Here is an 18,402-nt window from a genome sequence, read left to right as displayed (position 1 = left end):
AAGACAATGGCGTCTTATAAGCAAAAGCTTATATTCATATGAGCTAGTATATTTTTGTTTACGTTGTTAGTTTGTTTATTTTTGAATAGTTAGCAAAATTCAGGCTAACACACTATGCCGCTGTTGCAACGGCTAGCAGCAAAAGACGATGCTGAAAAAGAAATGCAAGAAAAAAGAACGTTAAGTGTCGATTGAAGCTTTAAGGGGCATGTCTTCTATAAGAAGACCAGCATTCCTTTCAGCCTGTCAGAGTAGCATAAAAGCAGAACTAAAAGTTCAGTTTAATCAGCCGGCCAGTAAATTTCTCAAAAAGGATTATCTTTGAGTTGAAACATACAGAAAAGAAAGCATTTTCAATATGTCGTTAACAAAGCCAGTTATGACTTTATCTGCTGTCATCTTGATACTGACATGTAAGTTTATAACTTCTAATCGTGCATTGACCTGTATTAGTATGACAAGTCTGTATCGGAAGCATGCGTTGAAATCCGCTACTTATTTAACATTGTATGTCAATATTAGTAAACATTTAGCAATGCTGTATTGCATGAATGTTATTACCTATTTCTGACAAATTACTTAATTCTTGATAAAAAAAAATCAAACAAAGTTAATGCACTAGCAAAATTCAGCTAACTGTTCATAGAATTGTTTTTTACTTCATTTTGTTATGGAGCGTGTCTTGTTATATAAACTGTAAACTATCTACATTGATCATGCTGCATTTTTAGGTGTTTCTTTTCACATTTGTGACAGCAGAAGTTTATTTGGAACTTCCACGTCCAAAACGGGACTTAAATTTCAATTAGGCGATTGCTCCGGTCAAGAATTTTACACTAAAGAAAGGACCTGCATCCAAGCTTTTTATAAATCTGTGCGGAAAAACCGAATAACAACGTCAAATTGCAGGTAGAAAAACGTTACTCTGATTGTTACTAATTGCTTTAACACTGAACTGATTTGTGATGGTAGAAATGAAAAGCTTTGTTACAGCACAAAACTAAAAAAGTTTTTTGGAGCTTGTTCAAACACTGTAGTTAGAAAATTTTCATTTCTAAAATGCTTTAACCGTTTGAATTGAGGATCATGTATCAGTCAGCGCTAAAGTAAAGGCTGGGTGTCTTCATTTTAAACTGGTGTAATAGTAAAATAAAATAAATTCGGTTTAGGATTAAAATTACTCGCAGCTAAAAAGAGATCAAACAACTCCACACCTTGCTACAGCATTGTTGAAGATACACACTTCTAAACAGTGGCGGCTCGTCCATAGAAACTGCAAAACTGCAGCACCCCCTGCACATTTCAGTATTTTATTTTTTTTATTAATTTCACGTTTTTTCTCGTGTTCTCTATAGATCCTACCGACTAGAAGTTTCATAATTTCTGGGTTTTAAAAAATATGATGATTTTTTAAGTTTTGTATTTGGCAGCTCTGAACTGCAAGCCCTGCAGTTGCGATCTTATAAAAGAAGAACAAAGAGAAATTGTGACGTCATATTTTGGCTCAGGTTGCTTCAAATCCCACAATTTCGAACTGCAAATTTTGCAGTTGCTGGTCACGTGGTCAGGCTAGCTACTGTTGCAAATACTGTTGTTTTCAAACACGATATTAGGTGGCTGCGACTGATGCTGTTACATGGTTAGACTAATGTGCTTTGCTTTCTTCACAAAAAGATAAAGCTTAGACTAGGTTTTCATTATTGTTGTTAAATTAAATTTAAGAAAAGCTCTACCAATAAATTTTTGTGGTTACCAAACCTGGTTGATTTTTTATAAATTAAATGTAACCTAGGTTCATTGTTAACTTACGATAATAAGTTAAGGCCAAAGGTCACATGCTAAAACAGCCTATTTAAACTTGATGAACATCAGGAAATTAATTGCTCAAATAGCCTCAGAATTCATGAAATACCACTAAAATAAGGTAAAATTTATGGGGGTCATGTCCCTAGACCCCTTGGCATCGCGCCTTTGGCGCTCGCTCTTTCACGTATAGGCTACCTCCGGTTGCAGCACCCCCTGCTATAAATACCACGAGCCGCCGCTGCTTCTAAATATAACAAACAACCAAAAATAAGGTGCTACTGGGATCTAATTCAAAACCTATTTATTTTATTATGGATATTAGATATTTTTCTATGAATTTTAATTTCCAATTTGTTTTTACATTAAATGAAAACGGTAGACTATTCTTATTTCGAAAACGATTACTAAAATAAAACACTTCTGTGCAAAAATGAGATTGATTTTATTAATAAGTGATCTACAACAGCAATGAAACCTTGTTCTATTCCACACGCTTGAAAAAAGTTAAACGTACATCTTAAAGATCTTATCGCTTCAAGCATTCTTAAACTGCAATATAATAATTGTCGGTAAAGATCATTGGCTGCTGACGCAATTTTTAAAATGTTGTTTTAAAAATCAAATAATTCTTATAACACACAGCGCCTTGAAGTCTTGATCTATACAGATAAAATGATTTAAAAAATGCTCTTATTACGTGATGGACAATAAAAAGTGATAAAAGTTCTTACTGAAGCTTAGTAACCTTTACCTTCTTTGGTCCTAACTTCTATCTGTGCTCCATTGATAAATGGGGCAATAAATCCATTAAGTGCATTGCATTAGGAAAGTGCGGTCTTAAAGATTAAAATAGTTTCTTCTGCTTGAGATGGATAATAATCGCTAACAATTTTTCCTTAGATATCAGTTCGTTTGATTTGATATCATTGTGCATGCAAAGTAAACTTACAGTCAACTGAAGCACCGTATTTCGACAGTGCTTTAGTTGTGCGGTTAAGGGCATTGCGTGAGGAAGATAGACTACAGTATATATTAAACCGTTATTCAAAATGTTTTGATTGGCTACCTCAAAATTAATATTTCAGTTTGGATGTCGCTTGAAATAATAGTACTTTAAGCAATTTTTACAGTGACTGTGTGTGTACAATAGATAGGTCACAATAGTTGCAGCAAAAGGTCGTCCATTATCTTGCTGAGATGACCCTAAGATGTCCTTAGACGCATATTTAGTGGAACAACTTAATTATTATTGTTTCTGGGCAACACTGACTAAACTCTACTCTGCAGAGAGAAAGAAAGCAGTAGCGAGGTTCCTTCAATTCAAGCAAGCTATAAATAGCACAAGTAACTCCTTTTTGACATGTACAACAAAAGCGTTTCGTGGATTTTCAATATAAAAAACACGTTTGACAATATTATTTATCACATGAACTGTATGTCGATGCACTGGGGCTGCGTTTAATCACTCAAATGTGCCAATTGAGCAACAGAGACACAAAAACGAGCAAAAAGCAGTTGAAATAATTTTTTTGTTTTTACCGCCACATTGTCTGATGTGATTTCTAGAAAAATGTATTTAAATAAGAACCGAATGAACACACATGAAAATCGTTACTTTTTAAACGCTAAATTCTTAAACGTGTTTTGTCAAATTATTTAAAACAACGTGGTTTCTTGAGTCGTGATTATTTCACCGATTTCAAAAGCAATTTAAAATTCATCGCAATTAAAGAAACAAAAAAATGACAGTTATTTGCTTTTTTTATATTCCTATATCATTTCCTGCAATTTTCTGTATGGAAATTAGTTTACGCTTTCGACAGAACTTTGTCCGTAAACTATTAGAAGAAATATTGTGATGCAAATATTCATCCAAAATTCTTTAAGTTTAGCCGCTTTTCAAGCAACAAACAAAACTGAAGTTCTTATTTTTTTATCTATCACGTCTTTTGTTCACCTGTTTCGAAAACTTAACAGAAAATATTGCGATTGTCAAAACTGCATATTTCTGTCATCAATCATCATTATTACGTAGCGTTTACCGATCTGGCGTTTTCTAGAAGCTCTCCACTACGCTATAAGTTAAGTTAAATGCGAAACAAAGTTTTATTTGCACTTTACCGTTTAAATGAGGATATTTTCTTATATGCAGCCCAGCAATTTTCTTAAGTTTTAAAGTTTGTATACAGAGAAGCTAAATTGAAACGGAATTGGTAGTTTTGAATTCTCATTTTGCTGCTAAACTAATAATTTTATGGATTTTAAAAGATCCAGCAATTTTATTTCTTTCTTTACACGATGTCTAAATATGGCTCAAAACTGACCGACAAAATGGTATGTATATGAACGCGATCTTGAATTACAGTATGTCAAAAATTTATTAAGTGCAATATTTTCAGTTGGCAATTGAAATTAGTTTGGGGTTCTACTTATATAGCAACAGGAAAGCTGCTCAATTTTTCCATCTAAGGGCATTCGCTGTTCATCAGACTCTGTCTAAAACTTGAAGTTATTGGATGTGCATATCACAGGGTTTAATTTAGGTTGCAAAGTCTGAACTTTCACAGACTTGATTGCTATTCATTCAGTTTTCTGGGGCTTATTTTTAAAGTCTGTCTACTTTGTGCTGACGTACATGTTTATCAGCTTGTATGGCTAGTACATGCATCACAATGTCAAATACCCTTCTTCGACAAAGCTTAAGCATTACCAATTTTTTTAAAGGTAATATATAAATTGATATATTAGATTTTCAAGTCATTTGAATTCTCGTTTTAGTTACACACGTTTGACATGCGTTAAATCTTCCCCGATGAAGTTCTATAACTTTTTGCAGCCTATTCTGTTTCACAGCCGCATATAGGGTTGACTTTTATTGATGATATTTAAAGGTGGCTGCTATACTGAGAAGTCCCCCACCACATAAGCGGAAAAATTGACAGAAATAACTAATTACGTATCATCTTCTTCAACAAAACATATCACAGTTTTCAAAGTGTACATACAAGAAGTTACCGAAATGACTCAATGCTTAAATAACTTCGATGCACAACGCATCAATGATCAGAATGCTTCATGAAATAAGCAGCTTTTCATTACCGACTTATTTGAAGATCAACAACACAGTGAAAAAACTCGAAGTCGTGGTTGCTCACATTTCTTTTTCAAGTGCTGCTTGACCTTTTTGTAGTCAAAACTTTAGAAAGTTTAGTTTAGTTTTTTGCATGCAAACAATATCTGCACTGTGTTTCAGCTTATTGTGTTTGTATAGCTTGCAAATCCAGTGGGAAATCGTGTCCTGTAAAAATTACGTAGTTGTCATCGTATGACATTCGTTCAAATTATGACCAATTATTGCCGGATTGTTAACAAAGTAAAAATTTCCGCAACAAAATGGCACCACGCTGTGCAAAAGATACCCTTTACCTATCGTCACCATATCTACTCACAGTTACTTAGATAAAGATTGAAAACATAAAAAGCCCAAATGGTATTCACGTTTTCACATACCAAGCACGTTTCTTAACAACAATCACATTTCTGCATGATTGATATCAATTCAATATTGGTATCAATATTAAAACCAAAATTCCCTCTGACATGCACGATAACTCAATGCAAAAAGAAAGTGCATTGTTTGCTGTAAACAATAATATTCCAGCCTTTATCATGCCACTCGTTCAGTAATTGGTTGCTTCTATGTCTTTATTATGTCTTCAGGCATGCACCAGCTGTCACTAACGACTAACTACAGCATGCTATTTGATAGACCCTGCTATTTGGCATAGGCTTTTCTGATTTGCAAAATTCTATCATCATTTTGTTTAAAATGTACTTGTGAATAATTCTATTCAAGCCTCTTTTGTGATAAAAATATCACTTTCTTTGAGGATTTCTATTGTCTTTAAACATTTGCTTGTTGCTAGACATTCCGCATTAGCATAGATTTTGTTTATAAAGTTTACTGTTATGTTTATTTTTCACACCTGCAAGCTAAAACGGTATTAAAGTAAAGGCCAAGCAGAATGTCTTGTATGACTATGAAAGTGTCTTTTAATTTCAGAAAAGTTGAAAAAATGTAGGCTATGTCAAGCAGAGTGAAAACAGTTAAGTCCAAAGAGAATGGCTTATATGCAAAGCTGCCACTATTCGCTGCCGACATAACAAAAAAACAAATAACAACATCCAACAGTGATCTCAGTTCATAGAGCAATCCTTGACGCTTTTGACTCAGCATTCCCTGATATCTTAAAGGTCTTTTTAAACATGCATCCATGTTTGGTGTGATACTTTTGTCACGTTGGGAAAGTTTAATTTAGATTTTCACAGACAGTTGGTTTGACTATCACGTCTATTTCTGCTGAGTTTCTTACGTCTACGTCTATCACGAACAACTACTAAGTTTGTCATGGTGACAAAGAAATGATGCTGTTGAGTGTTGACAATAGTCAACTTCTATCAAGAAGTTGACTTTTTCATTGTCTTGAAAGCAATTTGACGCTTGCGTAAAACCATTCCCTCGTTTTTAACTAAAAAAGCTTTCATCTCATGGCAATGTGCGCTGTGCCTATTGATGAATGTGCACGAATTTGTACAGTTTATTTGTGTCTGTTGTTGGTGGCGACATGGCTTAAATGCAACCACAAAACATACGGCTACTACTTTTCATAGACCACTTGTATGAGTATAGTTTGCTAATTTTTTGTGACAAGATGTCATAATCATATTCCACAACAGTGTATTTCCAGCTGATAACTAAACACGTTTACCAAAAGCAAAATAAAACTATTAAAAACTTTTTTCAAATGCAACACAGGAACGTATACTTGGAGGTGCATCGCCCACAAAATTAAATCTGGTCCTCCCCTTCCCGAAAAACACGTTTTAATACAATTACAACATTTTAATGCCATTGTATTCATGTTGAATGACGTTTTCCTTCCAACAGTTACTTTTGTCCTTCGGAAATTTTCTTTCTAGTTACGTAATTGGTGCAATATATAAAAACAATCTTCAAATTGACATCTTGCAGGTTAATCGACAAATAATTTTTGCAGACGACAGAAGCGTTTAAATTTGAACTTTGCTTTGTGATGTAATCCCATCAAAGTTCGTCGAAAACAATGAAGTGCATAACCAAATATGTTGAAAACTTTGCTTTTCAATTTTGGAATTTACGACATCATGAAAAAGCATTGATTTTGTCATTGTATTGACTGGCAAACCGCTTGAATATTTGCAAAACCAAACTCGCGTGACAAGCTAACTTCCATAAAAACATTCAAATTTAATAACAAAAATATCGTTATGTAAATTTGCGAAGGCAGATGTTGTGAACCGACGTGACACGACATTTGATTGTGCCATCCGACATGAACTGTGGATGACATAGTATGTCTCATTCCAGAGCAATTGGGTTGATTACATTTTTACATGTGCAATTTTACATGTTATTGTGGCGATAAACAGCTTTGATTTTTGTAAATTTTTGCTGTAGGCCTACCGCAAACGTACATGACCAAATATCACCATAAGGCTCAGCATTACTTTAAATTAACAAAACAAATCGAATTGGTTCGACTTTCATGGAGCTTTTATTTTTTGTTATTGAGAAATTCAAAAGTAAAGCCTAAATAAAATAAAAAAGGCTAACTTGCTATACTTACAGCAAGCTATACATAAAAAGATCAATTTTCTGCTGTATTTTTTAACATTTTAGTAGGCTATATGGTGAGCTGTTGAACTTTGTTTGGCAGCTCAAATTGCATCGAAGGAATTGCCTAACCTCTATATAAAAACGGCTTGTAAGAATAAACTGGTCGTAGGTCTATTCCAAAGCTTTCCAACAGAGTTTAGTTAACTTCAAACGCGAACATTGTCACTAAAAATAACAAAAGTTTATTTTCCAGCACGAAATACGATGAGCTGCGTAAATGCGTTGTGGAAGCTTACCACGCATGCACAAGAGGATCAGTATCAGCAAGATTTTTTCTTAGAGATGACACGGCTATCAACAATTTCCTCACTTTCTTCGGTAACTGTTTTTGTTACAAAATGTTTGATTATAAAATAGAGCGTTTAAATTTTTAGGATGGTTGTCTTACTATTGGCATAATTATGTATTCTGAAAATAAAATACAATGAATGCTAAATAATGCGATTTCCATTGTTGTAAGTACCAAACCAAACTGTAGAACATGTTTTTGTTAACGGTCATTTTTGCACAGGATTCAAGTTTTTTATAGAATATGGTTTGATAGCTTTAAGCTCACCTAATCGATTACTTAACATTAGGACCTTAGGTCATACTGTTTTGTTTTCCAGGAGATGAACACCGATGGTGTAATGAAGGGGGTCTCAGTGTCCCGTCACATGTCCCTATGGGAACGGTCTGTCATCCCATATACCGGTACACAACAAAAGACTGTGTGTCAAAATATCAAATGGTGTTCAACTCCCGAGCGTCATTGAGTAGATTGTGCAGGTAAAAACTGAGACATGTTTGCAAACCGGACGTTTTTACCCCTTTTTATTTTCGTTCACCTTTCGTTTACCCCTTTCTTACTGTCTAAAAATAAATTTACCCCAGTTACCTTTTAATAGCTTTTTACAAATTAGATTTTGGGCGTTTAGCAGGGTCTATCTTTTTTCTATAGCAATCTTACTCCCTAAAAATGGTAAAAAGAAAGTCTATGATATGGTAATTATATCAGTGCAGATCAGAAAATGTATTTTCACGAAAACCTATGCCCCGCTAAGAAACTTTATGTTAAACAATTCGGCGTGTGGTGAATTTTGTTATCAAAAAAAGTATCAAAAGGGAGATACGTAGATTTATTTGGACTAATTTCTGTATTCCGTCCCCATCTGGTAAAAGGTCAAGAACCAACTAAACTTTCGTCACTTTATATCCATCAAGTATTCAAATTTTAAAGCAGATTAAGTCATTAGAGAATACCAAGAAAGCGTTTGTGTAACCCATGGAGGTGCCTAAGCTTGTTACACAAAAATGTAAATATTTGATAAATGTGTTCAAAACAATGAAAGCTTCTTCTAAGACGAAGTTCTCACAGCTTACATATCCTTTACAAGCGGCAGCACAGTCTAAATTTACGCCGAGCGTTTAGCTTATGTGTAAATCAGAATAGATGGGATTAGCTTACAGATTATTTTAGACGCATGGAAAGCGGTACAGCAACTTGACACATCAACAATTTAGGAATTTTAATCTTTTAGCCAAACTGTTTGTAATTTTTTACAAAATAATTACCGTCATTCGGAACGATCATGACACAAATGATCACATTTTTGTGTACAACTGTAGCCTAACATACATGTGGTAACAATAATTAGCTGTAGTTTTTTATTGAAATTTTTTCTCAAAATTTAAAATAGATTCTTCTTGCAGAGAGTATCAGCAAGCCAAAACCTGTTTGCTGCGAAACTTGGTCACCCATTGCAGTTTCAACCTTCGGCCACTCAAACAAATGATTGAAAATATGGTGTCGGCACAATTTCGCTATCAGCCATTTTGCGTTCGAAGTCTTCCTAAGCGAATGCACACCTACAGTGATCTGCAAAAACAACGTGAGTTACCATAAAAATATGCAACTTGTGATAAGCGGTGCTACGCCATCTCTCGTCACTTTTAAGTGACATGATAAAATGGTTAATGTCTGTCACATTCTGTGAGATAATAAGCGAAAACTTAAGCATTATTGTAATATTAATTAAAATACGGCATTTTTTTCACTAAACCTCAGCGGTTCTTAAGTCCTTTCTGACGTCTTAAGCCGCTAAAATGACACAAGTCGTTTTTTGTTTTTTTTTATTTGTCCCATTACGATATAAGATTATTTTCATAACCCACTGCAATATAATCAACTTTGCGAAAAAAAAATGCTGACTAACTCTTCAGAAAACGTATGCGTATCAAGAAACTGCATAAGACATAGACACTTGCAGTTGGCGTACATATTCTACATTTTTAGGCAGGTGCGTTGTTGCAAAACAACCATGACCATTGCATCTTCGAATGTTTGTTTCAGCGTACATGTTTGCAAACAAGCACTATTTCTTTGTTTATGTGTACGTTGAAACATCTTGCCACAAGTTTTCCAGAAGCCTATCTAATAAGTTTAAACAAAAAATAGCCAAGTGGGTGTTCTGAGACTTAGTTAAAGTTTCCTCATAAGCTAATTGAACATGCAATGTCAAATATCACATGTAGGCTATATCTCAAATGAAATTGAACAAAAAAAAATCACAATTGTGTTGAAATATTTTTAAAACGACACTCCGTGTGCTCAAGTTAGAATAAGGGTGTAACACATGCATTTTGCGCCAATGGGCTAAACCGCCTTGAAAAGACAAGCAACAAACTTATTTAGCAAATAACAAAGTTGATGTTTTTTACCGAGTAAAGGCGCGTCTACTTGTTGGCTTGTTTCTTCAATGCTTAAAAAAAAAATTCTTTTCAAACAAAAATTGATGTCACATCTGAAGAGAGTTCTAATGCAAAAGGTGGGGCGACAGATAATAAAGTATGATAATACTTGTCCTGCAATTGTTGGTAAACAGGTAGTAGAGGGACAGTTAGTCTTGTAGAACACCAAAATTAATAATTAATGCATGCCTTCGGATGATCTAAACAAGCTTCCGACGTAAAATTTATGTGGTGTTTTAAAGTGTATGTATTTATTGCTACTTTTCAGATCCACACCCAGTTGTTTATAAACTAAGCACAGTACTTCGTTGTAAAAGTTGATTGCATGCATTTATTACAACATACAGTAACCTATTCAAATGTAATTTAGTAACTTCTAAGATTACTACAAGCTACCTATCGTTCCCAAAATGTTAAGGTGGGGTGAAAATTGCCCAGAAATAATATTGGGCGTCTGTAATCATAATAAAACAAAAAGAAAAATGTATACATAAATGATGATTGTACCCATAAGTTTGATTACTTTCATTCAGAAACATTTCACCTATGTTGAAATAACAACGCTTTGCCTATCATTGAGAACATTATGCGGCAACATAGGGTTTGTCAAAAAATCAGCCACCTATTGAGACAAAATTAAACATGAAACTGCTGAAAACTTTCATTAAAGTTGGTCGCCTGGTGATTTTGTGCAAATTTGTTGATTTGTTTTTATATCAACATCCATGACCTTCATTACGAAACCAACAGCTGGTTTTGCCCGTATCCGTGTCCTCAGCTGTATGGAATTTATTACAAGTGACTGTATAAAATTTTGAAATCTGTCTAAAATTGGTTAGAATTTGAAAAAAAGTGTCCCAACTGATTTTGTTCACTAGCTTCTGTTTTATCCGGACAAAAATGCTTTCAGTCCTTTATGAACTATGGTTTGGTATTTGGTTTGGTTTTTGAATCTTTATCCTCGGACTGGCAAAGCCTTGATAGGCTATTCCTGGCATTTTCGCATGCTTGTAAAGGCTTTTGACGCAGGGCCGGTTACCGAGGTTGACCGAGTCAAATATGAAGTTTTCCGTTTATTGAAGTGCTGTTGCCGGGTGTGCATAACTTTACATGTACATAACTTTTTAAGCATAAGTCATACGACCGGGTTTTTACAATCTTTTTTTTTTTTGCAGAGACTTGCCCTCCTCAAGCGCATGTCGACGTCATGTTTGTTTTGGATGTCAGCGGCCAAACCAGTGACGTAGAATTTGAATCAATGAAAAACCTGATAGCAAACGTTACCAAAAAGTGAGAATTTTTTGTCATTTTGTTTTAACTAAGTGAATCTGAGGCTGCATGAAACACACGTACACACTTTTTAAAGTGTCATCTTTTGTATTTTTTTGTCTGCGGTTTTGTCCAGTTAACACTGCGAGCTTCGTTTGAAGGCAAATTTGACATGCTCATTGCTTTCACACCTATGCAAAAAAAATTAATTAAACCTTTTTTGTGAAATAGATCTTTTGTCAAAGAAGTATTTTTGAAATTTCTGAAATCCTTGACCGATAATCCTCTCTTGTTAGAGATAGAATAGTATAGCTTTGGTAGAGAGGTACTTTTTAAAAACCATAGACAGACAATCGATAACAACTTAATAACATTGAATTGCATAATTCAAAATTAATACAGAAATGAAATAGATACATAATTTCGAACGTTTTCGGCAAAACTTTCTGCCCTCTTCAGGAAAATATCTTAATTTTAATTAAAGATATTTTCCTGAAGAGGGCAGAAAGTTTTGCCGAAAACGTTCGAAATTATGTATCTATTTCATTTCTGTATTAATTTTGAATTATGCAATTCAATGTTATTAAGTATTTTTGAGTTTATAGAAATGCTAAGGCATTTGAAATGTTGCATTTGCATGACTTGTATGACTTCACGCACGTTTTCCTGTACTTTTACAGATTAAACTATGGTGGTTCAGGCATCAGAGCCTCAATAATTCAATTCCATGAAAGATCATTTGTGTCTATTCCAATGAACAGGTAAGAAAAGTAAGCAATTATGGTAAAAAATGTGCCATGCCATTTGACAACAATGAAACTGCCAAGTAGCTGCGTGGTCTTGGAATTAATTTACATTAAAGCAAAATCGCGTGAACAGATTCAAGTAGGATAATTTCCTCAAAGGTTTTTCTTCTCACGCTATATCCACGATTTTGTTACAGGCATGCTTGCAAAAATTAGTAAAATTAAAATTTTTACAGTAAAAAACTTTTACAACTGAATAAAAAAATATCAGTAACCTTTCAAGTAGGCTACGTGTAGCTCCTCACAAAGTGAAACTTGTATGACTTTTGACTCTTTTTTATTTCTTCAAAAATAATGTCTAAAAAGACGTTATTAAAAGTAACTACGGACGGTGGCCAGTGTTTCGATCGTCCCATCTCTTCAGCGTAGTTTACTTTTTACTTTTAGTACTAATACTTTTAATAAATTTAAAATTAGGCTATATGTTTTTTTACTTTTAATAATGTCTTTTTAGACATTATTTTTGAAAAAATAAAAAAGAGTCAAAAGTCATTACAAATTTCACTTCGTGTAGAGATACATAGGCTATAGCCTAGTTGAGAGGTTACCGTTATTTTTTTATTCACTTGTTGATTTAAGCATATCAGTTTGTATCCTCTGTGGATCCTTCTCTTGTATCATGGGCCAATCTTATAGATGTTTGCTGGTACACACCTTCATTTTCTTTAAATTTTTTACTTTTGTATCTTTATGGAAATGTTATTTTTGCATGTAGTTTGATTTTCCATATATCTAACGTATCAGAATGCCATATTAACCCTGACAAAGAGTAAGGATGGACCAAGAAAAGGAAAAAATTTTATCGTGACTCAAGCCAGTTCAATGATATATATTTTAAGGAGATAGTGTTTTTTATCTGAAAGATTGGTTTCAGTGCAACCATAAGACTTACAGTAGTTTATGATTGAGGCACTTGATTGAACAAAACTCATAGTGTTTGACATAATCAGCTGATCAGCTGTCATTACAATTCATGTAGTTTTTACTTTTGGCTTGACCAAAAGGGAACCTCGTAATTTAAAATCAACAACTGGCTTAAATATTTTGTATAATGCACTCTGAAAAAAAAATCATTTAAATTTATGTTACAAAACATGTAGCAAAACACACTGCGGGTTTAAATGCTGAAAAGACGTGGTCTTATTGCTAGGTTTAAAGTAGGCGCACTGTGATGTTTAAAATTACTTTTATTTTTACAATCAGTGGTTCTTTTCAATCAATTACATCGCACAAACAAAAAAGTTCTTTCGATAACCTCTTGAGCAAATAATGTTTTCTTTTCAACTTTTATCTTTCAAAACAGATTTTTGTTGATGTTTAAATGACACATATGTCATTAACCACCTTCTCTAAATATTTACGCCGCACACTGCTAGACAGAACGGGTTTACTAAGTTGTCGACTGTTAAGCCTACTGAAATATGTAAGTTTGGCAATCATGACAATAGACGGATTGCTTTGAAGAGAGACTTCAAAGTGATTATAAGACGTAAAACATACTTTTTTCCAGAAATCAAACTTAACAAAATGATTTGTAATAAATGAATTATTTAGATATCTCCTTTGAGGGCTATGACTAGTAAAAGCTAGCCTGAATAGCGTCCAGATACAACGTTTCAAACAGTACATTGTTTAATTCAGGTATTCGACAAAAAAAACATTCCTTCGAGGACTTAACAAAACCAAAAAGATGTACAGCAGACCAAGCAGCCAGCGCTTCACAGGAAAGACCTTGAGTGAAATTGGCAAACAACAACTAAACCTAGGAGAAACGTCGTCTGTAATCCGGCCTCACCACAGTCCTGTGGTCGTGGTATTGACGACAGGAGGAAGCAAAGATAATCTTTTGCAATCTGCTGTGGATGAAATGAAGTCCAAGTAAGCATACAATAGGCCTATATTACTTAATCTACAGTACGTAAACCTAACTAACCGTCCTTAGACCAAACCAGTATGTAGATAGTACCGACATACTACGGTAAAACACAACTCGATCTTTTACTTATAGTTTTGATATATTCTGTTTTGTTATTTTTTAACAGAAGAATTCAGTTGATACGACTGGGCCCTTCTCATCGGTACCGTGATGCACTGTTTGACTTCACTTATCATGTCAGTGACACAACCGACTTCTCTCGATATTCTGAAGTGGTTTTATCAAAAGTTTGCGACGCAGACAGGTATGTTTTCGATCGGTTGTTTCGGATAGTTGCTTTGCCTTGTAGTTTCCTAATCCAAACCAAATACGACAATTTTTGACTGAACGAAAGGCATTGCTATTCTTCTATCTATGTTCCACCATGGCCACCTGGAGATGCGGCCTGATTTGTCACATATTGCAGGTTTGATTACAGCTACCGTACTGCTAGTGTTTGACTGACAGTTTCTGGGATTTTTTTACTTTTTGCTGTCTCCTAATGATAAAAAAGCTTTTTGTTGCCTAGGGGAAGCAATAGCAAATGAGAAAAAGTGAATTGAAAAACGCGGAATCAGACTGTTATTGAAAAATTAACAGTCTGACTAAAAACTTCGAAATCAAATTTTCTTTGTTTTTCAACATGTAAGGATGTTAAAACCTATTGTGTCATCTGGGGAAAACAGTCAAGAAAGCGTAAAAGCATAATTTTTAGAAAAATTTATTTAAACATTCGCCCAAAGTTAGCAAAATCTGGAAAATTCTGCAAAATGTGACAAATCAGGCCGTATCTTTAGGTAGCCATGGTTCAACACCTATAAACGATGAATGCCATTATTGCATATAAACAGCTTTTTCACAAAACTTTTCACTGAATGAATTGTTGTTCTGTTGCAGTGAGTACAGGAATCCTGGTCTGTATTCTGGTACCACCATCACTGAGATTATCCCAAAAATTCAAACACAGCCACGTTTACCAATGAATCACCTTCCTCTACTTTGGGTCCCGTCTCCTCTTCCATACGTTCCTTTCACTACTACACCAAGCACCCCCGAACCAATTTATGATGGTTTTTCGTCGTATTTCGACAATAATAATTTGCTTTCTTCAAGCTATCGTTCTGCGGATGGTAAGAAATTGTTTATGAATTATTGTTAACAGGCTGAATAGCTTCTTAGTTGGAGTTTGGACATCGACGTTTTCAGTAGATTTGTCGTTTTTACATCAATTTAACAGTGCAGATGTTAAGTCATTGCAAAAACGTTAGTTTGCGACGTGGTAGAAGAAAATATGGCATTTTGTAGGTTTACTTGGCGCTTGTTCTGAAAGGTCTTTTTTCGATTTGTCAAATTCTACTACTGTTTTTTTTTCATTGAATATTTAATTAGAAAACTTCGAAAACAATAATTACAGTATTATTACGTAGAACTTTCTGAAACGATTATTGACAAAAGTATTGACAAAGTAAGCTCATAGTTTTGATCTTCCTTGCTTTTTCTGATAAATTGTTCTTATACAAAGTATGAAAAACACTGAGGTTCAACAATAAAGCTTAACCAAGCTTGTTTTCTTTCTTTAGATTCTTTTTATAGTGTCGGTGAAGGCATGTGGTGAACTATGACAAGTTGCTAAAGAAGAGCGTTCTTTATTCTTGTGAGATCTTACTCTACCTCTAGCGTTTTGATGAGATCTAAGATGCAATAAAGTCCTTTTACATCTCAATTCATTCACGGAATAGATCCTTGCTCCCGCTGAAAGAAAACGAAGTCCATTGGGACATTTCTTCAAGAAAAAAACTTAACTTCACAATTGTAGATACAAACGACCTTTTTTAGTCTGGTGCTGCGGGTCCGCTGTGGTAGTAGCGGTTTGCACTAGCTTTCGGAACACAATTCCCTTAGTCATGGGCTATATGATGAAAAAAAACTCAACATTGTCCTTTTCATTCCCCACATACCGATTTTCATATTGGGGTGGAACTTGTTTTCAATACCCAGTTTATCTATCCATCTTTGTCAATTTACGCACTAATCACTTTGCATTTTTAAATTCTGTGACTGCCTGGTTAAACAAATGACGTCATAGATCACAAAGAATGCACCGAGATACTTAGATGCGCATGAGGAGTGAGGTTATGACAACATGTTTTTGTTAGTAATTGCAACAAGTCCAGTAAGTTTATAACATAAACATGCTGCCAACACAAATGTACAGTGATCGATTAGCTAAAAAAGACAGCTAGTTTTTGTTTTTCCTTCCACGTACGCTCAGTGTTTTTATATTGTTTGTAAGTTTTTTTTTAATTTTTTGTTGTTTTAACGTTTCATTTCAAGTAAATTTTATTCGAAATGATTTGATCTGAAACATTTTTTTATAAAAGATCCTTTATACTGCGCAACGCTTGCCTATTTCCACTTTCACCATCAGTGCATCCCAGATTTCCAGTAGGCTACCCTAACATAATTTAAAAAATGGTCAAGCAGACACAGTGTCCCTGAACCTGATTAAATGTAGCCTATATACGTATTATAATTTGAAGAACCAGAGTTTAGATCACAATTTGCCTAATGCCAAAATAAAGTTAATGCTAGTGAACTAATATACAGTACATGCCAATTAAAGCAACCTTTTTAGTCGAAATCTTTCAACCTCTTTGAAAGTTTCGCATTTTACTCAGCTTTCAAATTGATGTACATAGGCTACGGAGAGTTGTTATGTTTGTAGAATGTTTTTGCCAACGTTATTTATTATGTTCAGTTAAGTTTATGCGTGACCTGTTTCTATTGCTTTTCTTGTCATTTTTTGTCACTTTAATTATATATAAATTATATATTATTGTTGTTGCGGTACATTATTTTTCAGTAAAGCAAAAAATGCAAATGTGTGTTTGATCAAAAGAATAAAATTGAAGCACAGGTACACGTTTTCATCATGCTTTTCATCACAAGTAGATTTTTTTAATATTACCAGAAATTAAGTTGAGCCAATTGAAAGATAACCTCATCGGTCGCCAAGTTCACTCGCAACAGATTGCGCATCAGCATTGTATCCGTGCTTCTATAAGCTTTGGTTTTGTGCAAGTTCGTTTGGTACCGTCAGGTTATCAGTGGCGTAACCAGGTCAATTTTCCAACTGGAGCAAGGAAGGGGCAAGACTTTTTCCAAGTGATTCTACATAAATTTTGTATATGATGTACCCATACTAAAGTGCCGGTAGCCTATATCACGAAAATTCAATTGAGCAGGCCATAGCCCTAAGAAAGGCCGTAGGCATGTCTCTCTAAAGTAACTTACTGTTCATAATTATGAGAAAAATCAACGACTATAGTTGAAGGGGCAACACTTCGCGATCGACGGCATGCTATTAAGTGTGTTGCCAAAGACACAGTCACATGCTATTGAGCGGTATTGAACAGGCACCCTATTGAACGTCGAACCAGCCCAGACAGCCACTTTATCTCGTCCAGATCGGGTACGGATCTGACCATATAAAGTGGTTGAGAAGGCTCTCACCACTCGGCTATGCAGCTGACATGAAAATTACTCATACCTAAAATCAAAATAGTGATGTGGAGTGGTGCAGGTAGACTACATTTAAATCTGCTTTTGTTTCAAAAGCACGATTTGTATTGAACCTTAATTCTCAAAGCTAAGTGTTTGTTGACTTTAGTCTGAAAAGCTTAAAATCGAATTTAAAATTCAAATAGTTTTTTCAATGACAACTAAAATAGGCCTACAAGTGTTTCAAACAACTACTTTTTGACGTTTTGAGTAACTTTTGTTAATGAAGGAAAAATGAGTTGAGAATTAAAATAAAGTTCAACCAGCCTCATGTTTAAAAAGATACTCTTCAAACTTTTTTCTTGCTGACGGCGTGCCACTGCCAGGGTTAGGTCTCGGTGTCTCAGATGACATTCACTTTATGAAGGAAAAATGGTAACAATTCAGACAAATAAAGACTTTGAACTTTTTTCCGCTTTTTAACTTTGTTGGGTATGGCTGCATGAACCCCATTTTCCTATAAAATTTACGTTAGACTATTTCCTAAGTTTTGAAGGGTATGCGACTAAACTTCTTCCTCTCCTTTCAAATGCGTATACAGTACTTAGAACACGCGTGCTTTGATACGTTGGTTAGTTTAATCTCTTTGGTTTAATCTT

The 18,402-nt window shown here is 34.5% G+C and overlaps 1 protein-coding gene across 1 annotated transcript; it reads left to right on the top strand.

Annotated features, from left to right (window-relative positions):
* The first annotated feature begins 340 nt into the window (after window positions 1-340).
* On the top strand, window positions 341-17,106 carry LOC145769501 (uncharacterized). Its single transcript, XM_082581148.1, has 11 exons — window positions 341-413; window positions 732-909; window positions 7,716-7,840; window positions 8,131-8,290; window positions 9,215-9,393; window positions 11,428-11,542; window positions 12,202-12,282; window positions 13,969-14,205; window positions 14,370-14,507; window positions 15,140-15,372; window positions 15,823-17,106. Exons 1-11 carry the CDS (start codon window positions 359-361, stop codon window positions 15,855-15,857), a joined length of 1,536 nt encoding a protein of 511 aa, XP_082437274.1. The 5' UTR covers window positions 341-358; the 3' UTR covers window positions 15,858-17,106.
* Window positions 17,107-18,402: the final 1,296 nt, after the last annotated feature.

The sequence above is a fragment of the Aplidium turbinatum genome, chromosome 4 (assembly GCF_918807975.1).
Source record: "Aplidium turbinatum chromosome 4, kaAplTurb1.1, whole genome shotgun sequence".
NCBI classification, from domain to species: domain Eukaryota; kingdom Metazoa; phylum Chordata; class Ascidiacea; order Aplousobranchia; family Polyclinidae; genus Aplidium; species Aplidium turbinatum.
This window is presented reverse-complemented; position numbering and strand designations above follow the sequence as displayed.

Bases quoted from the DNA above. Each gene is read 5' to 3' on its own strand.
- LOC145769501 (XM_082581148.1), top strand. From the start codon at position 359: ATGTCGTTAACAAAGCCAGTTATGACTTTATCTGCTGTCATCTTGATA. The intron at 8,291-9,214 runs GTAAAAACTGAG...TTCTTCTTGCAG, and splicing joins TCATTGAGTAGATTGTGCAG to AGAGTATCAGCAAGCCAAAA. The intron at 14,206-14,369 runs GTAAGCATACAA...ATTTTTTAACAG, and splicing joins GTGGATGAAATGAAGTCCAA to AAGAATTCAGTTGATACGAC.